The following is a 25551-nucleotide window of genomic DNA, read 5'->3' as shown; positions in this document are numbered from 1 at the left end:
GAGCTAATCTCAGATGGTATGGTCACTTAAATAGAATGGGAGAGGAAAGATTAGCAAAACAAGTGTTCTCTGCCAGGTTGGCAGGAAAACGACCCAGAGGAAGACCAAGATATAGGTGGATTGATACGGTACAAAGTGCCTTAGACGATAGAAATATAAGATCTGATAATGTTGGAGTCTTGACAAGTAACAGACTGATTTGGAGGAAAATTGTAGATAGGAAGTTAGTAATGATGTAATTTTTTCATGTACAGGATATGACAGTACACCCCTTCAGGGTACATGGCAGGAATTTGATGATGATGATTTTTTTTTTTTTTTTTTTTTTTTTTTTTTAAAGTGCAGAAACTCTGCTCTAGAGACCAAACATGAAACTCTTTCAAGTCACTTCAGAAAAAAAAAAAAAAAAAGTGGTTCACACTCAGCAATGAAATTCATCTTCCACCTAACTCTTAGCAACATTCAAATCCATCCTGTTAGGTGGAGATCAAATATGCTAACCACCTCAGTCAGCAGGGTTGCTTGCCACATCAGTGTTTTGATATTTTGAATTATAAACTATTTATAACTATTATTTTACTGTCATTAAAAATGGCAGATAAAATTCAAAGTAAGGGTGCTGTTGCTTCAGATGAAAAGAGGAAGATGAGTAAATCTATTACATGCTAAGATTAAATTATTAAATTTAGTGACAATGGTGTGAGCTCCAAGAGGTTCTGAAAAATGCAATGCTTCCTACTTTGAATTTCTATGGAACTGACCATTGCTCCTCAAAAGAGACATTTAAATATATATACTAAAGAAAGCATAAAATTAAGCACATTAATAGCAACATCACCAATACAATAAAATATATATATATATATATATATTTTTTTTTTTTTTAACAAAGTGCAGAAACTCTGCTCTAGAGACCAAACATGAAACTTTTCAAGTCACTGACCATTGTTCCTCAAAAGAGACAATGGTCAGTTCCATAGACAAGGTGCATTTCTTGCCAAAGCAAGACAATGCACCATGTTGTAAGGCTGCTGCTGTAACTGCATGGTTTATGGAAATGAACATTACCACTCAACTGGCTTCCACAGAGCCCTGATCTCAACACTAACATTTGTGAGATAAAATGGAATGTAGGGCGAGGTCAAGGGATGTCCAACATAGAACATTCCAGGACTTCATTACATGCCTACAGGAAGAATGGTACAAAATTCCCATTGATTGCTGCCATACGCTTGTGAAAGTATGCCCTACAGCAGCGTTTCCCAGATTTTTTCCTATGACGGAACACCTTGGTTATTTTGTAATGTATTAATAATTAATTATAATTATTAATACATTACAGTATTAATAATTAATTATGGCATAATCATAAAGAGTATTAGTACACTTATGTATACAGTGTGACATGTTGACAAATATAAAATTACATTTAAATCAGTTATCAATCACTTGACTAACGAAACCTTGTAGCATATTGTGGTTTCCTCAGGCTAACATCATTAAATTAATTTGTACTCATTTTCATTGATATATCCCATTCTGATCATCAAAAATTTATAATATTATTATAAGTACTTACGAGTAAATGCAGACTTTTTGTCATGCGTGCGAATAGTTTTCCCCTCCTTTTGTACATCCTGGAGATCGCTTTGTAGGCTGGAGGTGGATGAATCACCATCTGTTGCGTCACAAACACCTTCAATAAGAGATTTCTTAACACTAAAATTAAACAAAGTCCCTTGTCTCTTATTCATATTAAAATTTAAATCTGTAGGCCTATTACTTTTAAAAAATCATGGCACTACGGTTTCGAAACAAGCACTTTCACCCTACAATATGAACTTGCGAAGAAAGTATTCAGTATTACTAGATTTGAGAACTGAATACAGACTACCTTAATCTTCAATTTCAGTGGAAAAAATTTTTTATACTTCCTTGCTGATTGGTTCACTAACATTTGCAACACAGATGTTATTTAGTTCAGTTTTGAGAACAGAGGATACACCGCCCATTGTTGTAATCGGCTTGCAGGCAATTTTTATGACTGGTCATAAACAATGGTATTCCTTTTCCCGAATTACTTCCATGTTTAAAAATACACGGCTTGGTCACTGACATCACAGAACACAATTTGGGAAACCCTGCCCTACAAGATCGCTGCAGTCATCACAGCAAAAGTAGGTTCTACATCTTATTAAGATGTTTGTTCCTCGTGCTATGGTTAACCATTGACTTCTTTCCAAGCAGCGTATATGTACACTTTCATATTTATAACTCTGGGCTAGTAATAAAATTGCAAAACAAATTGGGTTCACATCAAATAAGGATATTCAAGACTTTTTAATTTACAAAGTTTCAGAAATCATAAAATATCAACCAGAAGTCATATTGAAAGGCACTAAGAGAAATGCAGTCATCTGTCACTATAACAAATAATATAACATTTACTCACTATAACAATTTACCACCAAAGCCCATGTGAGAGCTGACTGTATGTAGTCTATACTTAAGAAGCAAGCCATGAGAAAGAGTGTATAGGAATCTGGTTCCACTAAACATGTCTGATAACTTTTGTAATAAATGTGGCATGAAAATTAGCAACTGGGATTAACTTACTAACCATTTCTGCTATTTAGATGCAGTTTTCAGTGACGATGGCAAATTACATATGGAAATAGATATAAGCAAAGCTCATAGTGCAGAATCAGCTGAATAAATTCATAACCAAGATAGAGTAGCCAAAATGCCTAAGTAGCAAAATCCAAGGTGGTGTTTCAGACCAGTTTCAACTTATGCGTGTGAAAATTTTGGTGAAGGAAAAGCATTTGATCAAAAATTAGAACCACTCAAATGAGAGGCAGAGACATGAGAAAATGAGAACATATTAAAATTAGAAAGGAACATAATATTATCAGCATTCAAGAATGTGTGAGCCAAGCTAATCTAAAGTGCTCGGCTCACACATAACTTGTCCCATTCTGTCACTTAAACAGAATGGGAAAGGTTATAACAGAAACGTAATGCTAGGATGGCAGGAAAAACTTTAGCAAGACCAAACTGACTGACAAAGCTGACAGTGACTTAGAAGACTGAAATATTAAGATATGGCAACATTTGGAAACCTAACAAAAAAAACATATTAGGAAGAAAAACTGTTGATAAGCAACTCAATATAAGCGTAATTATGTGATACTATCTTAGTAATCTATACTCTTTGAGGCTAAACATCAAATGTTATTTCTGAATTAAAATCATTCTGTAATTAAATGTTGCAAGGTATCAGAGTGGCTGACATTTCATTCGTAGTATGCTTCTTGTGTTGTTCGTCCCTTCTAATGAAATGAATTAGATTGTGAATTATCATGATAATTCACATTATCGTGATAATTTTCATTTTTAAATTTATAACAGTTGGAAAGAATGAAAAAATTTTGGAAACTGCCAGCTACAATTTCGAATACAGAATATAAAATTAACAAAATAATATGAATTAACATGCAAATGTTTAACTTTCTTACACTATCATTCCTCCTTTATCCCTTTAAAAACAAGTAACTTTTGTGATTGTATGAATTAACAATATTATTTGGAGGAAATTATCAATTAAAAAATAGATGCATAAACTAACCTTTTCTGCACTTTCTGGTTCCTCAAAACTCACAAAGCCAAAGCCTTTTGACTTTGCTGTCTCATCTGTCATTACCTAGAAAAATTATATTTAATAACATTAAAAAAAATTAATTAAATTTAATCTGAAATTCAATTTCTGACAGGGGACAAAACTATAACAGAACAAACCTTGGCACTTGTAATTTTTCCGTATTTTTCAAACATTTCTCGGAGTTTTTCATCATCCAGATCGTCACCAAAATTTTTTATATAAACATTCATGAAACGTCTAGCTTTTTCACCCAGCAGTTTTTCACGTTCCTTACGAGGAATAAATTTTCCTACATAACTGAAAAATCAGAATTAAAACATTAAAAAGATTTAATAATTAGTTTATAAATAAGAATTAAGGAAATTATTATAGAAAATAAAATAAAGGGGTTGCATTTCATTACTATGTTGCTATCTTCTCTAGTCATTTGTTCTGACATAGCAAAGGCGTCCTCTTATATTTTCTCAATGCTAGAGTATCGAGGCGTTTAGTGCTTCCCACTCTCTTCCTCCTGTACACATGCATCTCTTGCTGATCTCAAATTATCCATTTTCTTCATTTGACAAATTTCAGTGCAATAATATGACACTTCAATAACTGACAATTAATGCACTTTAATTGTAAACCTCAATGCTCCCTAAACACAACCATATCTTTTTCCTACAAGAAAGATTTAACTTCCTTTCTTGGTCATCTTTAATAACACCTAGATCAAGACCAATTTATTTTAGGCTAATTAAATCTCTTTTCTTGGACTAACATACACCTCTAGCCTTTCTTGACAAACACAGCTCGGCTATAGTCAGACAAGTTGTGTAATGTGTTCTTGAGCAGAAAATACTAACTTGCTAACAGTGAAGAAATCACAATCTGTCTGACATTGGAATGGCACACTGAAAATGTCCCTAAGAATGCTTTACAGCATCCATAAAAGGGCATATTTGATTAATACACAATCCTCCAATCTCTCTCTTCACTTGGCTGCTGAAATGGCCATCATCATACCTCAAATTTTGTTCACCTGTAGAAATACAGGCAACTACTTGCCAACATTCATTAACTTTCTCCAGAACCTACCAAACCAAATTCTCCTCTTATTTCCTTGGCTTCTGTTCTTTGGAACAGTCTTCCCCATTTTGTCTTTTTCCTCCAGTCTATAATCTTTAGATGTTTCAGAATTGCATTGTTGTGATTTAGATTTTGCAACCTTTGTGTATGGAGTTCAGAGTAAAAAAAAAAAAAAAAAAAATTATAGTGACATTTGTTATCATATGACACATGTGCAGCACACAATATTGTTTTTATAATTTTTCTATAACAGTGATCATAAATACCAAACTTCATTAGAATCTGAATATTAACTATTTAAAACTGCAAAAACTTGCATTACTTCACATCACATATTCCAAATAAGTCAGATGGTTGGTAGAAGTATTTCAGTCTATCTTTTCGTAAAGTGAAGATAGTTGAAGTTGTACACCTTAAAATTTTAAAGATGACTCTGCTATTGATAATTAGTTGGACTGGAGAAAATCAAGTTCAGAATAGGCGGTAAATGAATAGCAAGATGAACATTAAGCAAACCAAAGAGATCAAAATCCATGAATCTCCAACTTGCTTTAGATGCATTGAATGATCTAAATAAATTTTTAAATGATTATAGGTCTGATGAAACTTTCAAAGAAATTGTAAAAAGCTCAAAATTAACTGCAGCAAAATTTGACGCAGAATCTGTATTTTGTAGTAGTAGACCACTAAGGCAATGTAAAAAGACAACACAATTTGATTACGAACATGAAAGTGTAAATATAGTAGATCCTGAAGTCAGACACTCATTACATAAAGGAATTTTTAAAATCTTGTTTTAAAAATTCTGATATTCCATGAGAATGTCCAACTTAAAAATCTAAAATTAAAGCACTAAAAAGGAAAGCTAACAGGAAATATCCTAACTGTTCTAGAAGAAATCAAATTGGAGCACCAATGCTACCTTTGAGATGAAGGACAGTTCAATAAGTGCAAAAATGGTTAAGTCCGATGAGTAACAACTAAAATCTGAAGGTTGATTGTATGGGCATGGAAATCAAAATCTTCGAAATTATGATCTAGTGCCTGCTTGCTGTTGATTTTGAAAGTTTTAGGAGTTGTACTGTTTTTAATACATGAAACATTTTTCTTTGCTCGATTTTCCATATTAGTTGTTTTTAAGATTAATAAGCTTGTTTAAGAGCAATAATACAAAATGTTATATTCAGGCAATGACAATCAAGGAAAAGGAGTAGGAATTGTATTCAACACTAAATACGAGGCTAATCTTCTTGAACGTCAGACAATTTCAAGTAGAACGATATAAGCAAATATCAGAATGGGGCACAATAAGACATATTTGTGCCTGTGGTCCCACTGAAGGTCTGCTAAGGTAGAAGTGCAGGAATTTTTTGAGGCTTTAGAGAAAGCAACTGACACAATGAAAAAGGAAAAGTTGGTCCTTGTTGGGGATCTAAATAGCAGAGTAGGAAATGATTGTCAGACATACAAAAATTTGGGGGGAAAATTTGGAGAAAAGAGCAAAGCTAATAATAATGGTAAATACTTCTTGGATTTCTGCTCAAGACAGACTAGTTATTACTAACACCATGTTCCAACATAAAAATGTGCACAAATTCACATGGAGGGAAGATGCAAGGAATAAGAAAAGTCTCATTGACTATGTTATTGTTGATAGTGATGTCTTCTCCCTGGTGCAGGACACTAGAGTGTACAGAGGATTTGAAATTGGAAGTGATCACCATTTAGTCTTAAGCAGGATAAAATTGAATTTTGTATTGAAAAGAAGAACATGTAAGAAAGTTTTAAAATGAATAAAAGTTGAGCAGCTCTCAGATGTGAACTGTAGACTAAAATATACAAACATTATTCAAGAAAAAATGAAAGAATTTGAGAACAGGAATCAAACCATGGAGTGGCAAGCTCTGTAGAAAACATTGATTGATTCTGCCAGAGAGGCATGAGGTGAGGTTGTCTGCAAGGATAAAACAATCCGAACTCCCTGGTGGACACAGGAAGTTCAAGAGGCAGTGAAGGAAAAGAAGAAAGCATATCAACAGTTCATTGCAAATAAGTCAGCTTGTGCTCTTAGAGAATACAGAGACAAATGTAAGAAAGCTAAACACTGTGTAAAACTAGCTAAACAAAAGTCATGGGAAGACTTTGTTAAGAACATAGAAAATAAATATCAAGAATGTGGGAAGATATTCTGGAGGTTGTTAAAGCTCAGAAATGGAGGAAAGAGTGCTGTAAAAGGAATTAGAGATGATAAAGGGAATACGAAAACTAGAGAAAAAGATATCCTTGAAGTATGGAGTAATTACTTCGAAAAATTGCTATCTGGAATACATATCCATACTTGAAGTAGAAAAAGCCATCAAAGCCTTAAAATGTGGAAAGGCAGCAGGAGTAGATGATATTCGACCAGAAAGTATGGTGGTATAAAAGTCTTACAGTGGCTACACTGCATGGTTCAGAGGGCCTGGACAGAGGGACAAATACCACCAGATGATTGGAGTAGAGCTCTCACAGTATCCCATATATAAAAAGGAAAATAAAACTGAATGCGAGAATTGCAGAGGTATTTCTCTACTGAGTGTTCCTAGTAAGATCTATGCCAGTATACTTGAGAAACAGTTGAGAAGGATTGTGGAAGAAAAGCTTGGTGAAGAACAAGCTGGATTCGGGCCAAATAGAGGCTGTCAAGATCAGATCTTCACTTTACGACAAATCGTCGAGAAAGCATGGGAATATAACAAAGATCTGAATTTAAGTTTTGTAGATCGGGAAAAGGCATATGAAGTGCCAAGAGAGAAGATATTCAATACGCTACAGTTGTATGGTGTCAGTTTGGCATTATATCAAACAATGCTTAGTCTTTATTTGAGTTGTAAGTCAGCAGTTAGAATTGAAGGAAGCATAGGAAGATGATTTAATGTTAAATCTGATGTCAGACAAGGATGTGCATTATCCCCTCTATTATTCATTATCTATATGGATTACATTATGAAGGAAAGTGGTATTAAACCTGATATCAAAATTGGAGATGTTGATGTCAGCTCTTTGCTTTATGCAGATGATGTTATACTTCTAAATAAATCTGCTACAAGATTCCCTGACTAAATTGAATAACTGTTGTAATAGATATGGTATGAAGGCTGGCAATAACAAGACAAAGACAATGAAAATAGGCAGAAGCATTGAAAATATTATTATCTGACACCTCCAGGGAGAGTGTGCCAACAGCATCGAACGATTGGTCCCCTTCCAACTACTAATCACACTCAAACTTACTTAACTGAGCCATTAATAGCAGAGGCTCTACCAATCGACCAATATCAACTGTATTTTGAATGGAGAATCTATAGAACAAGTAAAACATGATATGTTTTACTTGTTCTATAGGCATGATTTTTAAACAAGTGTGAAGATGGTAAATTAAATATGGAAACAGACAACAGAATCAACAAAGCGAGTATGGTAGGAAGTCAACTGAATAAATTTATATGGAATAAGAGAGAAATTAGTCAAAACATTAAATTACCTGTATACAAGACAGTGTTCAAACCAATTTTGACTTATGGATTTGAGAGCTGGGTCAGAAGTAAAACACTTGACCAAAGATATGAGAGTCCCGAGAGAGATTAGTCAAGTTCTTTCCTAAATATGCCATGAACAGATGGTATATTTAGGTAAGCACTTGACGTTTTCAGCATCCAGGAATGTGTTAGTAGAGCTAATCTCAGGTGGTATGGTCACTTTAAACAGAATGGGAGAGGAAAGATTAGCAAAACAAGTGTTCTCTGCCAGGTTGGCAGGAAAAAGACCCAGAGGAAGACCAAAATATAGGTGGATTGATAGAGTAAAAAGTGCCTTAGAGGATGGAAATATAAGATCTGACAATGTTGGAGCCTTTTCAGGTAACAGATTGATTTGGAGGAAAATTGTAGACAAGAAGTTAATAATGATGTAAATTTTTCATGTAATACTATCATATCCTGTACCCCCCTTGAGGGTAAATGTAAGGAATTTGATGATGATGATAATTGTTTAAGATCACTTAATCTTTTAATGTTTAGGGTACTAAATTCTCAACAATGTGCAGCGATAAGGATTTAGTAAACATCTGTGTCAATGGATATAATCCAGGTCTTGTGTGATCTTAAATTATGTGAGCAGGCACATCAATGTTTCATTTAGATTCTAATTTCTGTTACTACAATATTATAATTACATTTTCCAGTGAAATGTAGTTATAAGATTCATTTATGTTATTAAGTACAATTAAATCACCATAGATTATAGGATACTAAGGCAACTGATGCAAAGTCATTAGTCTCTATATACAAGTAGTCATGAAGATACTTCGTGCATAAACTTGTTTGCTTACACTTGGATAAAGGATTAAACCAAGAATATAATTTCTTGGCATCTTTAATTTATTAAATCATCATGTTAATACAGTATTTTGTAGTTCATTATCTGTCGTGCAATTTTTCAGTTTTAGCGGTTATGATCTGCTGATGTAGATCACTTCCAAATCAGGAAAACTGAATGAGGCATTTATGCTTATGATCCAAATGAAAGTTTCAGTAGGTATGAAGGTTTGGCATTTGTGTTTATGAACAGTTAACAAAGAAAAAGTTTGTTAACTGTTCATAAACAAACTCCAAACCTGAAATCTACTGAAACTTTTGTTTAGACCATAACAAACAATAAAAAAACTTGAAGAAAAGGGCAAAGCTAATAACAGTAAGTAACTGCTAAATTCTGCAATGACCGATTATTACTAACACCATGTTAACTTGGTTGTATGGTTGCTAATGTGATTAGTAACCATAGAACTTTTATACTGTTTAGCTCATGTGAGACTGGGCACTGTATAACAGATGAAACCAACTTATGGCAGTGTTTTGACAATGCCTGTTCTGTAAACAATAAGTGATGTAGAGACAATCTGTAAGCTTAAGCTTCTGGTAAATCCAAAATTGAATGGTATCAGTAGTGATACATGATGTGTCCAAGAAAGATTATTGTTGGCATCTGCTAATGTAGTATATGACTACCCATTGTAGTTGCTTCAATTTGTCTGTATAATTTTTTTCCAATTGAACTAAAACTGAATAAATAGTGAATTTAAGTACTTCAACATCCTCAAAGAAATAATCCCATAGAAAAACAAATTTTCTTAGAGGACCATATTAGGTGATTGCTCTATATCACTTTTTAAATGTTATTTAACCATTCCTTAATACATTGTCTATCCAGTCCTTCCCCAAAGATACACCATGTAACAAGTAGTGAAATGTAAGTTAATATTCTTGTTTTCTGCATGTTAAACCATTGAAAATTATTAATGTAGTATTCATTTAATAGTCTAACATATACGTAATTTTATGATAATTTTATTTATGAAAGCCAGTAAAACTACTTCGCAGTTATCTTCCTGATATTCATTATCTAATGCCTTACTGATATTTCAGAGATATTTTGCATTTAGAAGGAAGAAGCTAGTTTCTTAATAAGAAAGAAAAAAAAAGAGGGGGGGGAGGAGAGATATGGAAAAATGAAATTCTAATGACACGAAGAAATTTTTCACATAAATAATGGATCAATGAAAACTAAAACAAAAGATGAAGGGGATAGGGAAGTGCTCAAATGCCTCACAGTGAAGCACACATTACTATTTCCAAGTCTGAACAAAAAATTCATTTTAATATAAAAAAAGAAAACTCAAGTTTCTATAATTTCACAAAGAAAAATTTTATTATTCGCACTGCAGGGTATAAGCAACTGGAATGTGGACAGTTGCTGCATTTTTTTCAATTTTTTGCATAATTTGCTCACTTGTTTTTAAAATGTTTAACTATTTTTATGAATCATAGTGTTTAACTTTTGTCTTTCATACATGTTCTCATTTTGGTCTGTGGGAACAAACTACAGCACCCACAATCACTCACAGCATATTTTACGTATGGCTGAAATCTGACAAAGTTGGAAGATACTAGTTTTTTTTACAATACTTACACTTTCCTTCCATTGAGCAACATTCCATTAACCTTAGCAATTGCATTATTGGCTGCTTCTTCTGTTTCAAAATGCACAAACCCATAACCCTTAGAATTGCCTTCTTCGTCTGTTGCTACCTAAAAATGCAAAGGAAAAAAAAAAAAAAAAAATACTTGCTTAATTTGAACATGAAAATCAGAAGGCAAGTTTTCCCAAGCAAAAACATAAAAACAATGGGTCTAATTGTGCAGTAATCATGAACAAAGAATAAACTATTAATATTTCTCTATGATCAATTTTAATCCAGACCAGTACTTTTATCATTTATTAATAATTTTACAGCTACCCAAATTTTCACAGCAATTCTTATTTTTATATGTTTTTAAGAAATTTATTATCACTGTCTGATGTTTCGCTAACATATTAAGCTCATCAATCTTTTAATAAGTAACTTGACTTCTTAGAAACCTAATTAATGCTCTGATAGGGACAGTTAATCCTATCTGCATAGTATGCTATGTCTGTCAACTGCATGAATTCACTGATGAGTTTATCTTGCAGAAAAACCTACATTTCCAGAAGGGAAAAGTCTAGCATCTCTGAGACACAAACTAAGCTGAAAAGCCTCAAGTCAGAAACAGGATATGAATCTGCCTTCCAAACCAAAAAACACTGTCAATAGTAACTGAATGAAATTTTTTTGGGAGAAAAAAAGTTATTCACCTTCATTAATGAAAAATTGACTTTTATATTAAAACTGACTAAAAAAAAAATAAATAAAAGATTAACAATGCTAAAAAAAATTTAGGGTTTTATTTGAACAAATATATTATTTTTATTAATTAATCTTTATGATCCTCTTATTTCTTCATTTCTTGCTATTACTCTATTTTCTTAAATATATAATTTTATCTTCTTAATTGTGTTGTTGGTTCCACACAGGTATGTGCTAAATTTAATATCAAGTTTTTTTTTGTGGAGGGGGGGGGAGTCCTGTTCTATTGAAACTGGTGTTGCTTTCCTCTTATAACAAAGTTAACTTTTTTCCCTCTTTTTGAGTTCATGTCAAAAAATTGTGAGACATGCACCTTATGAGATATACTGTCTGTCAATTTTGTTAGGCAAGTTCACAGCTCACATAACTTAGGCAAGCTTTCAGCTCTAAAAGGAGCTTACTGAAATTCAGCATTTAGAATCCTTACAAAAATTTGTCATCTTCATTCATAGCTTATTTTGACAGTATTACAACACCAAATAAAACTAATTTGCAAAAGGATATTTATTAACTAGTTCTCATTTGCCAGATTTCAACCAGCATCTGCAGAGCAAAACATGTTCCAGTTTATGTGACAATACGTGAAACAATTCCTGACCTGACCTTGTAATTTTGGCATCCTCTAATGTTTAATAAAGAACTATCACAGGTGAGTAGGAGTGTCTTAAAATGACATCTCTCAAATTTTAGGCAGATTAATGTACCCATATACTCATTAAGGTTAGAAGAATGCTTCACACTCACTGCTGACTAAAAAAATCTTTCTAACCTGTAATGATTTCTATATAGATAGCACACTGGTTTCTTCCATCTAATCCTGGGTGAAGGGATGTACAAAGAGTCATCCAGTCTTGATATGCTATACAAATGGTAGTGAATGCATTTATGTTCTCCAGGCAGATTAACAGATCTTCCTGTCTGTTTCAGGAAATCACAAGGAACTTCAAGATATGCTAGAGGATGCAGTTTATCTCCTTAGGATAGTAGGTCAAAACTGCCATATGGTTTTAATGTGGTGTTGAGTTTATATTTTATTGATACTTTGGATCGTTTCAGATGTACCTCAGATATATGAAATAGGATTAGTGGTGTTTTGTTCTTGTGTGTTTGGAGAGGGGGATGTGGGGAGAATGTAGTATTTCACTATTATGTGGGAGCTGTAGCCATTGGCCAAGAAAGATAGTTGAATTCTGTGGAGAGAGAACTGCATCGTTAGAACAAAGCCTCTGTGTCTGTGTGTTTTTAGAATTTCATACTGATGGGATAGATGATGCGACTGCTCGTTGTATGTTGGCTTTCCATAAATGAAAAAAGACAGTGACTAATCTGAAAAGGAAGTGAACTAATGTGTCTTGAAAAAGCAAAGTTATTTGATTCTTATTCTACCGTGAATTGAATTGAGTGTTGGCTGTTATGGTAAATATCAGGAGAAAAATTAGACTTTAGTGAAGAGTAGTACATTAACAAATAAGGAAGTGACATCAAAACTAGCAATTATATCTGAATTTTGAAATGGACCAAAACTATTTTTTTAAATAAAAGTAAGAGTTAAGAAATGACAGCTAGCACCTTGTTTGTAAACAACAGTTGCCAGTATTCAATATTTGCTACCAGAAAAACTTGAACAGCCAATTAAACATAACTTTATTGTAAAAATATATATAAAAAAAATAAGTAAAATGTATGAGAATTTTAATGAAAATTTTACATGGCAAATATTAGTTTTATATAGCAAATATTTTATAATAGATGTAGTGAAAAATGCAAATTTCAATAACTTGTTGCATACTAGGTAAATGCATAAAAACTTTCTGATATTACAAATTTTGGATGTTGCAAGCTAGAGTATAAAGGTGGAGTTGTCTTAATCCACTGAAACGGTTTAAGACAAAATTCTGCAAAGCAGCCCTTTTCGTGAATAATTCAGTCAAAACAAGTGTTCGGATCAGGAAAGAAAGTGATAATGAGTGGGATAATCTCCAATAATGGAAGCTATGAAGATCATTTCACATAGTAACAATATAGTGCGAAAGGATGAGAGAATTGAAGACATGTTCTGTATGCAACTTAGTTATACTCTGAATCACCATGAGAGGTGACTTTAATATCAATCCTATTTGGAAGGAGACAATTGAATTTCTAGAAGATTTTTAGTGATAGCAAATATTCTGGCATATCTTCCATAATGATCAATGGAATTAAAAAAGAGATTCAAAAGTAACTGTGTACAGAACTTCTCAAGGAAGATGGATGACCTCATTATAAAGGCAGTTAGATAAGATATCAAACAACTAGTAAAACTTTTAAAGAGATAGAAGTGATTATCAGACTCAGGAGAATGACAATATATACAAAAGAAATGGGACAAGAAAATTGAGCCAGAAGACTAAAAAGCTGATTTCAAAGAATTTAGATTCTCTGAAACTGAATGTCATATCACAAATGTAAGAGTATCATCCCTTGTGACAGAAGGAATTATGCAGATGTTTGGTCAATTTGGCATAGGCAAATAGCCTGAGATGGACAGTGGTTATCCATCAGTTTCTAAAATCATTTTTGTCAATGTTTAGAACATGAATGTTTGTGTAGCAGATGAGAAAGTTTTGTAGTTGGAATCCAATCCAGTACTACTTTTGTCCACTGATCTTGTCTTCAAACAATATATCCTGTCCATTAGCAATTCAGATGTTTCAAAACTTTGGTTTGATTTTTGATTTCTTATCCATGTATTCATTTTGTAATCCAGTCTTGGGATACCAAGCATACTTCTTTTCATACGAAATTGTTTTGTTCTTAGTTCTTGAATTTCTTTTACATTTAATGTTCATGTTTCATAGCTATGTCAACTGACTAATTTTCCAAATGCTTTCCATACAAGCATTGTCCTTCTTTTATCAATGATATTTTGATATGCTGATTTCCAATGTAGTAATGATTCATTTGTTCAATTTCATCATTTTTTATTATTTCTAGCTGTATATAACCACCAAACATAACTTGGGCCTTTGTTAGCATTTGAGTCACAGATACAAGTCTAATTCATGTGGAGTTCAAGTAATTCTTGTAAATAGGAGTAACTAACTTATAAGCCTAACTATTAATTTTTCAGGAAATAATGTATACGAAAATATTAATTATAAAAGACTTTAATGAACACTTTCCTATATTTCAACAATATTTACATTGTCATCATCAGGGATCACAAGAAAGAATGAAATGTGCACGTAGACACTGACACCGGACAAATGAGGCTGAAGAAAGGCAACAGAAGTCAAGATGTGTGAAGATATATAACCAACAACCCCCTAGTTGTTGAGGTTTCAAAAGTTCTTCATATTTATATTTGCTGCAGTATAATAGTGGCCTTTTTCCAGCATATCCTGTGGTGCAAAGCATGATCAGCAAGTCCTGAGTGGCTATATTGGTGGAACCAGATGTAGTCCTTGTGTTCAGATATTCTGATGTTGCCTGTTCTGACTGTCTGACCAGAGTACAATACAACAGTTTGCAACTGCAAGGGATCTGGTATACTCCTGGTAGGAGATGTGGCTGGTTTTTGGTGGAGCAGATAAGAGATGGCAAATTCTTGTGGTCAGGAAGCGGTTGTAAGGTCGTATTTGCTTACGATTTTTGTCAATTTTTCAGATGTGCCCTGGATATGTGGAATGGCGAAAGATTTTGAGTAATCTCTGCTCTGAAGAGGAAGGAGGGGGGGGGTTGTAGCAGTTACAGGGGTTTTAATATTTTTTGTTTTTGGGGGTAGCTACTGACCAAGAAAGCGACAAGGATATGGTTAAATTCAGTAGTTAGGGAACAGTTATCAGAACTGAATCATTTTGCATTGTTATATAGGGTTTTTATATTACTGTGGAGTGTATCTATGGCCATGTGGCCAAATAGAGAACACACCATCCACATAGCAGGGCAGTAAGGATTTTTCTTCAACGGTCTCCATGTAGAAATTGGCCATGGGTGGATAAAGTGGAGAGCCCATGGCTGTCCACTCTGTAGAATTTTCCTTGCAAACAAAATAGCCTGAGTTCATGGTGAACTGAAACAGGGCTGAAATATCGGAAGGAAATATGGCTTGGACGAGGTCTGAAGTATCTTTTGAGTGGGACATTAGTGAATAAAGAGGAGACATCAAAACAGACCATTATGTCTATGTCTTGGAATGTGAGGTTTTCTATAATGGCTTTAAAGTGGGCTGAGTTTTTTTGTGTGAAGGCGTGTTGCCATTATATTGTGTGAGCACTTTGGAAAAATGGGCAAATTAGCCAAACATTTAGCTTAACATTATACACACCCAAAAGGATGCATGCTTTGCATTATGGGATACTAAGGAAATCAATGTGAAGTCATTAACCTCTATATACAAGTAGTTTGGTCGTGAAAATACTTCACGCAATAAACTGTGTTTACACTTGGATAAAGAATAAACTAAGAATATAATTACTTGAGATCTTTAATTTAATTCACTTTACATACTAGAAAATTATGATGTGGAGAAAAATGGGAATGGTTTATGGATAACCACCACCAGTATGAATTCATCACTGTAATCAACAGGTCTGCTTTGGGATAATGCCACAGAAAAGTTTGGAGCGGTTGTTCTTGATATATCTCTAAGGCATTTATTCATCCATGTGACCTACTAAGTAGCCTCCCATCTTAGGCTTTTTCTCTTCGAACTTTTGTTTAGAAATAAGAAGCAAATATTAAACACCACAGATATGAAAATTAGAAATTGTAAAGAATAACTGACTGACTTCTCAATTTAAGACTCCATCAATAGCAGAACAATATTAAAACTGAAGATACCGAATTTATTCGAATATAAGTCACACTTTTTACCCCCAAAATTAAAGTTTAAAAATCATGGTGTGAGATATATGCGAGGATTATCAGAAACTAAAGTTTATCAGGCAAAAACTAAACTGATGTTTATAATTAAAACCTCAGTATTCGTTATAATTTATAACTGCTCCTATTATTTATAAAATGAATGCATTTAAATTTTAATTATCAAAGTTATTTTGAAAATTGGTGCGATATTAAAGATCACACCACTCAATGACAAAGGCAAGCCAACAATTGTTGAGTTGAAATGCTGATTCTCTTCAACTGAATTCCAAAATATCTGAAACTACCATAACAACATTTACTAATATTTCTTATAGTTTTTAAGATGTTCACACTGGTGTGGTGTTTTGTCTATTTATCGTTTCAATGAGATCTCTCATCGTGGGGGGGGGGAGGGTCTCACCTAACAAAGTTTCAACCCTTCAACTGAATTTTATTGCTGGTTGTTTGTATGCTGCTTCTGCATCGGGCTGGCAGGCACTCACATGCACATTATGTTAGTTCAATTCGGCACTAGAAGTTTATTTGAAGTTAGCCTTTGCGATCTGTCTTAATGACATTGAAAATTTCAAATGCAATTGAACAAACACCTATTTCATGCAATTTAAAATTTGGACAATAGTTTTTAGTTACTGTGTTTGGCAGTATGACAAAGTTTTGCTTGAGTATACAGTATAGTTTCTGTGGGAGGAGACATGACTCCTTAGTTAGTGCCATTTATCCCAGTTGTCTCTAATTGCATTATTTGTTGATGAATATATGACAAACACAGAATGCAAATGTTCCTGTACCTTATTCAGTGATACAATAAAACTAGAAGTTTTTCTTGTATCTGCAGTATAGCAGTTGTTGGGGAGGGAGCATTGTTTACCACAGCGAGCGAGTTACTACTGTCCTGATGTGAACATGTAATCTTTTTTCGTGTGCAAGGTAAATGTGAAAATTTTTAATTTCTTTTTTCATAAAGTAAAATCAGGGGTGTGAGTTATATTCGAGTAAATATGGTAGCAGGCTGGAACTTGACAGTAATATTCAAGAAAAAAGCCAATCTAATGTTAGTCACTTACAACAACAGAATGGGAAAAGCTAGCAGAATACATGTTTGATGATAGGATGGCAGGTAAAAGACCAAGAGAAAAGGAACTAACCTAGTGAAATGATACAATTAATATAATGCCAACAATGTGTAAACCTGACAAATTATCGATTTGGAAGAAAATTTATGATAGGAAACTAATAAGGACAAATGGATTACAGAGTATGATAGTATCCTGTACATCTCTTGAAGATATCAAGGAGAAATTATTAATATAAAATAAAATTTCAACAAAACAGCTAAAATCTTTTGAAATTAAATCTAATGATGACAATAAAAGAAATGTCTATAATAAAAAAAACTAGCATATTTAAAATCATCATCATCATCAAATTCCTGCCATGTACCCTCAAGGGGTGTACAGGATATGACAGTACTACATGAAAAAATTACATCATTACTAACCTCCTACCTACAATTTTCCTCCAAATCAGTCTGTTACTTATCAAACTCCAACATTATCAGATCTTATATTTCTATCATCTAAGTACCGTATCAATCCACCTACATCTTGGTCTTCCTCAATTCTCTTTCTTTTTGTTTTTTGCATTAAGGGATTTATGCTGTCCTCTGCTAGTGAAAATTTTGAACTTCTGTAATTGAACTTATTTCAGTTAAACTTTGAATATAATCAGTTAATACACCATCTTTCACACCAAATTGCTCTACATTAAAGCATCTGATAAGGCTTGAGAATTAACTAGCTTAGTTATTATAAATTCATCATTCGTTTTTTATATTACTTATAATCTTTATGTTGTTCTTATAATATATGACCGTATTTAAATTTTTGAAGGATATTTTATTTTTGTATGCTAGTTATTGTACCGGGGTGCTTAAGGGTCAAAGCTGTATAACTGAGAGGAGACCTCCTCATAGCCTTTAAAGGAATGTGGAGAACCGACCAGGGCTTCTGACCTAATGTCCAATCCTCACCTTCTCGTGGTGCACCCTGTTGGGTATCTACTTTGATACTGAACGAACGAGGATGGGCTGGCAATTTGGGATTTAGCCGACCAAATTGTATTCTTATTGGTTAAACCAAAATAAAAAATGATGGTACAACATGACAAAATATTTAAAATCATATTACAAAATATATACTTACCTTACATGACAATATGTTTCCAAATGCAGAGAAGGTGTCATACATGGCTTTATTATCAATGCTTTTATCTAAATTTTTTATAAAAACATTTCCAACTCCAGATTTCCTAAGAGATGGATCTCTCTGTGACCACATAATTCGAATGGGACGTCCTTTGATGAGGTCAAAATTCATGGTATCTAATGCACGTTCCGCTAACAGAAAAGAGGGGGGAGTGTTTAACTATATAAATGTTCCTTATTAAAATTCAACAATCATTACCAGAAGCATTTTTAATTTATAACATCTTACCTTTAAACAATATGCAGATCCTCATATACCAAAATGGATTTCTCTTTGTAGTTTTAAGACTTTCACATCCATGGAGAGAGAGAGATGGGAGATAAGACAAATGATCACCTTTTTAGTTACTGCAACTAAGATTTTGCTAGTGTTTCGACTAATAACATTCGGTCAAAACTAATGGAGACCAGAGAAACATTTACAAAAATTGTATGTAATCAGAGCATACTACTATATAATAACTCCTGCTAGAAAATGTTAAATTCCATAGAAAAAATTTGACAACAATTAACCAAGGCTTGGCTTGGCTAATTGTTGGGCCAGTTTATACGTTGGACTATCTATGCCATCGACTATGGGACACAGGGGGATACTAGGTTTGTGGATTTTTGGCAATCTAACAATTATAGCAAATCACAAATTCTATGAACTTATTCTGTTGCTTTCTACTCAACTACATCTTTATCAATAAAGAGGAGAAAGAGGGGAATGCTAAACCCAAGAAGGATAACTTTTAGCATGATACACATCTTACTAGTTATAACTATGTATTTAAAGAAAACAGATACCTCTCATGTAACAAAGTGAATCTATGCAGAACTGCCCAGTCTATTATATCTCCACTGAAATATACTTTGTAAGTAACACTCGGCAATCTTGAATGTTTCCTCAACTACAAATTATTCTGCAAATTTCCATAATTCTTCTTGAATTAATGCTTTAATAATTTATCTTTATTAATACTGCTGAGTTTCTAAACTCAGGTCAATCTCAAGATATATGGAAAACTGATATTGGATATCATGTCAGTCAACAATGCCATCTCCTCATAGAACATGAGCAAGCTGATTTGTTATCCTCATATTTAAGCAATTCACACAGGCAGAGCAGCTCTAAGTCAACAACCAATTTCTCTGTCCACATCTTCAACTGGATCTTTGATATATATCCCCAAATCTATCAAGCATCCAACCAAATCAGAGGCAGCTATTCAGGCATGAGCTGAAGTGCAGTGATTGCTGAATTATTTGCAGAAAACACATGCAAAGGAAACAATATCCTTGGAGCAAGAAATGAAGTAGACAGACTGTCCAAGTAGCTGTAGTAGTTGTCCAAGTATTTGCTCTTAAAAGTGCTGTCAAGAAATTTTAGATATCTCTTGGGAAAGCCAACTGAATGTAAGATTAGCATTCAATAATGCTTGAATGGATTTATGAAGAATTAACAGTTGTTTAGGGTTAAAGTAATGTCTGAAGAGAAAGCATGATTTCTTGGAAACTAGAGAGATTATAACCTCCTTGACATTTTGAAATGACAAGTTATCAAATATCAACATTTTCCATGAACAGAGATTGACTTCATCTGGAGTTTCTGGAAACTACTCAAAGCATTATTGCTCTTAGAGAAATCATATCTTTATCTAGTACTTATGTTAACAAGGTTTATTTATAGTGCAAGATTGCCAAATATAATATTGATACACTGTGGGTTAGATTCAGTCAACTGACAAAGATCAGATGAGAAGCTTGTAATACCTAGCATTAAGTAGCAATTCTGAGATCTTTCGCCACACAATCTGTTCCAATCGGCACATAGAAACCTCCACAATTCTGCTGTCCAAGAATAGTTTTAAAATTGCATTTTACTAACCAGCCATTAGAACTGTTTCAATCTCATTTGGAACAAACCTATTGCTTCAGAAGGTTTTCAGATAAACACAAAACAACTCAATGATACTGTATGATTTTTGTTTCTACTCAAAGGAATGAGGGTCCAATCCAATGATTTCCATCTCCAATCTGACAAACCACACCTATTTTGCATAACAAAGTTTTGATTTAATCACTGTATGTTTCTTAATTACAGAGTGACTTCTTTTTGTGGCATTTATATATACTGTCAGAGTACAATTCAGAATCACCTTTTGTTCTTTGTTGTCAAAATCACTGTTACCAACTTTATTTTACTTAAACAGATTTCCATCTTTCCACACACACAGAGAGAGAGAGAGAGAACTGTAGTATTATAGTTGATCACCTACAGAAACATTAGAAAAATATTTATCAGATTCAACAGATCTGATAAGACACCTGCTATTACAAATGATTTCCCACAAATTGTTCACATACCAGATAATCCTAATTACCCTCCAAATTTTATCTCATCCACATTAATGATCAATTGTGAATTTTTTGGTTATCATTTCTTCTCTCACTTAGCAAGTAGCATTATCCACATGTTTTGATACCTGCCCCTCCCAACAGAACAATATCAGCTACTCTTGTTATCTGGCATTCTTATAATGGAATGTCCATTGTTCAGAAACCCTGATCTAGTGACCAAACATGGAACTTTCTTCAGCCAATTCATCTCCTACTTAAAAACAATCACAAAAATCCAAAGTAGGATTCAAAATCACAATGAGTTGGTTGGAGAGTGGGTATGCTATGAATTGAGCCAACCAAGCTGGCTAAGATTAGACCAGATAGTTCAATTACATTGAATTATCAGGTCTAGTCCTGTAATCTAAACATTCACAATGATCACATCATTGAAACAATTCTAACAGGTATGCACACATTCACTTGCCATCCAACCCTCATATCAAGATTTGTACCATGACAGGCCTTTTCTGCATATGCTAAATCTCAAAATAGATGAAAGCAAATTATTATTATTAAGAAACCTCCAAGAAGTCCAAAGACTTATTGAGTTTGCTCAACTTTATTTCTAATACATTTTGTTGTATAATGAAACCTGTGGCGCATTCAGGACTAAACCTACACACATAACCACCGTAATAAGATTTTTAATAAGTAAATATTTTGTCCTTAGTATCATAGGACATCTTCAGTACAGTTAATTCAAACAATACTAGGAATTAGTTAGGGGGCACATACTTACAATGAATCCCTCTATGTGTGTGCAGTAGCGTGTTATAGAATTAAATTAAAATATATCTAGAAAAAAAAAATTACATTAAAATGAGATAACAAAATTATTTCACACAATTTAAGATGAAAATTTCCCAGACTTTAGGGATAGTAAGAACGTCATTACGGTTCAAATTACATCTGTGACGTAAGGCTTCAGCACTTTCTTTATATAAACGTTCATGTATGAAGATCTATATAGAAGTTTGGATTTTCTTCTAATGGATCCTATGGTTTAGGTTTTCAATTCTGTGTTGTGCGAGGCCAGATTTCTGTGGTTTGATGAGATGGATATGGTCTTGATGTTCAGAAATGCGTTTGTTAATGGATCTATCTGTCTGTCCATAGTAGGACAATTTACAGGAGCATGAGACCTCATACATACCAGGTAGCATAAGAGGTGAGAATTTGTCTTTAGGAGAAGGTAACACCAATTGTGGATTTGGCCAATTTGTATTTCTTCATAATTTTTGAAAGACATTCAGAGATGCCTTTGACATTCGGTATAGGAATGGTACAGGTTTGTTCTAGTCTAGGTTGATGTGCGGGGAAGTGACTGATTATTTTTTGCATTGTTTTCGGATTGTATCCATTTTGTATGGCTGTATTTTTAATTATTTCCAATTCTTGGTTTAAAGAACCTTTGGAGGAGCAGAATCTGTGTGCTCTGGTTACTAATGATTTAATGATGCCAAATTTTTGAGATGGATGGTGAGCAGAAGAACTGCAAATGTAGCGTCCTGAAAAAGTCTGCTTACGATAGACAGAAGATGGAACCATTTCCTTTTCTTTGGATTTATACATCCTGGAAGGAGATACTCTGTGGAAATTCTTTTTCTAGCGTGAATTTGATACATGGATGAAAAAGGTTGATTTTATGTAGGAAAAGTGTAGTTCTTGTTCAGAATGACCCCAGAAAGCAGACATCATCAACGTATCGTAGCCAGATTTTTTGGTTTAGGATTAAATGTGAAAATTTTTTCTTTCAGGTGTTCTAGAAAGAGGGTGGCTAAGTTTGGTGATAAGGGAGAGCCCACTGCTTGTAAATTTCCTTTTCCAGAGAAATTGTCATCCTAAATTGTATAAAATAATTTTATGTTAATCTCATTTTAATGCAATTTTTTTCCCCTGGATATATTTTAATTTAATTCTATAACATGCTACTGCACACATAGAGGGATTCCATTGTAAGCATGTGCCCTAACTGTATGTAATTCCTAGTACTATTTGAATTAACTGTACTGAAGATGTCCTATGATACTTAGGACAAAATATTTACTTATTAAAAATCTTATTAATGTGGTTACGTGTGTAGGTTTAGTCGTTTCTAATACAGACCCATAACTTGTATGACTAATCTTTTATTCCATACAAATTTATTCAGCTGACTCCCTATCAAACCAGATTTGTTTATTCCACTATATATTTTCATCTTCACTAAAAAAAAAAAAAATATGCCTAAATAGCTGAAATATTTTGCTAATTTTCCTGTCAAATTTGTTACAGCTATTATTCAATATAGTTAAAGAACCCTGCACACACTGGTTTTCAGGAAACATCATCATCTGCATAAAATAAAGTTTGATAGTTGATTTTGATATCAGGTTTAATGATAATTTTTCATAATATGACTACAATGTTCCATTTACTACAATTATAGTGGTAATGATCTGAATAGCTTTTCTCTACACTGTCACATGCATTTGCCATATTTACAAAAATTAAGTAGAGATCCTTATTATAACAGAAACCAACAAGGCTAGGGATCTTGGAGGTTTAGTCGATAGGAAGTTAACATTCAAGGGTTATGTAGCAAAAACTGCAAATACAACTCAGAGAATAAATGCTGAAACAAATACTGACATGTAAAAATAAGGAACTCATTGCCTCTTTTCATAGACTACTATGTGCAGATCTAGTTTTCTGATTTCCAAGGTAGATACAGTGGAGAGAGAGAGAGAGTGTGTGTGTGCAAAGGAGTGTTAAAGAAGATATCAGGACTGTAAAATGCAGAATCTGAGAATGTGGGATGCAGATGCTAGCAGACAAGAAAAAAGGAGTAATATGACAGACCAACAAACTTTTGAAAGAATCACAAAAAATACCAGCAGGTGGAATTTTTCATTTTATGGAGTGTGGGGAGAAGACTAGAAGAGTGCATCCATAGAAGTTGAGAATGAATGCAGTCAAGAAAGGGACAAGCACTAGATTTTTCCTCTCATAGTAGTGCACAATTGAAATGGCTTACTTTTGGAGGCAGTGAAATGCAAATAGTGTGAATGAATTCAAGAGAAGGCATGACATGGTGCGAGTGATGTGGCCTCTGACGATTCCCCAGGTCTCTTGTATTAATAAGAACATTCACAGGATTTTTCAGCTACTTGTGAAATAGAGAAATCTTGGGATCAACTTGTAAAGTAGTTGAGATCAGTTGAAAATCCTGACAACCCCTAACTGACCTGCACCCAGCTTGTTCTCCAATTCTTCTTAGCATCTTCAAGTATGCTTACACAAATTTTACTAGGAACACTCAATAAGGAGATTACTCTGTAATTTCCATTGGGAGGAGTATTATTAGAGCTCTATTCTAATAATTCTAATTCTGGAATTAACAGATGCTAGCAGACAGGAAAAGACCTAATTCTGACCTTCTGACTTATGCAGTGCAGCTACTGTAAAATTTGAACCTCCATATGTGAGCATCTAGTCAAATATCATCCACTTCATCCAAGCTGCCTTTCCACATTTCAGGGTTTTTGATAGCTTTTAATACCTAAGTTTGATGTAATTATATTAAGACATCCATTCAGAATATTTATCTTCAGTTTTCATGTAACTTTTTTCAAATGATTATTTTATAACTCTTTTCCCTATTTCAAATTGTTTTCAATAGTCTGAAGAACATTTTGCATCTTCCTGACCTGTTTATCTGACCTTTTATCATGATTTTTAACTACTTTTCCATACTGCTTTGTGTTCTCTCATAACATATGCAGATCTTTAGATATGCTTTCTTTTTCATAACTGCTGCTAACTTCTTGATTCTGCCTAATTCTTACTGAATTAGTGTTTCCTTCAGAGGTTGATGAGTTCAACTGGTTCATGTTTTCACTTTCATTACCCTCCCCCCTTTGAATAGTATTTGTATATTTTAGCCTAGAGTTCACATCTGAAAACAATTCTTCTTTCATTCTTTTAAACTTTCTTACTTTTCTTGTCAATACAATATTCAAATTTCATCCTGCTTAAAACTAAACACTCCTTCCTATTTTAAATTACTAATACATAGGTGTCTTCATGGAGTTGGAAGACTCATCAATTATATATTTGGTTTAATCCTTTATCCAAGTGTAAGCAAACAAAGTTAGCGCCTGAAGTATTTTCAGGACTTGGGCAACACGTGGTATATAACTTCTCATCACTTGCTTTAGTATCCCATAATGCAAAGCACATCTCCTTGTGGAGATGTATAATGCTATGCATTAAGGAAAGGGTCACTACCCAGACCGGTTTCGACTTGAGGTCTCATCAATGGGAGCCACACCCAGACTTAGTATCATACTAAGATGGAAGTAATGGATATCATATATCCATATACTAGTTGCCAAAAGGTGTCACACCTTTTTATTAAAATTCTCTGGATTAGAGAAAAGTTGATGGAAGTTTTTTCACTTGGCTATGCTACCAATTATATATTTGGTTTACTCATTATGGGAGATCCATGCTAACCGCTATACATATAATACCTACCACTTCTTAAACTTGACAGTTAGGATG

The 25551-nt window shown here is 33.5% G+C and overlaps 1 protein-coding gene across 2 annotated transcripts in view; it reads right to left on the bottom strand.

The window, feature by feature from the left end:
* The window catches only part of pAbp (poly(A) binding protein), an 81274-nt gene that overhangs the window by 36618 nt on the left and 19105 nt on the right, over positions 1-25551 (bottom strand). For both annotated transcript variants that reach the window (XM_090407527.1, XM_090407528.1), the window contains exons 3-6: positions 18560-18753; positions 10736-10854; positions 3799-3958; positions 3629-3703 (exon numbers count right to left, since the gene is read on the bottom strand). In XM_090407527.1, coding sequence (XP_090263653.1) covers positions 3629-3703; positions 3799-3958; positions 10736-10854; positions 18560-18753 — 548 coding nt within the window. The remainder of the gene's footprint in view (positions 1-3628; positions 3704-3798; positions 3959-10735; positions 10855-18559; positions 18754-25551) is intronic.

Source organism: Typopeltis vanoorti, chromosome 17 (assembly GCF_054136105.1).
Source record: "Typopeltis vanoorti isolate ZY-2024b chromosome 17, IOZ_Tvanoo_1.0, whole genome shotgun sequence".
Classification (NCBI taxonomy): domain Eukaryota; kingdom Metazoa; phylum Arthropoda; class Arachnida; order Uropygi; family Thelyphonidae; genus Typopeltis; species Typopeltis vanoorti.
Note: the sequence above shows the minus strand (reverse complement) of the source record. Positions and strands in the feature narration are given on the sequence as shown.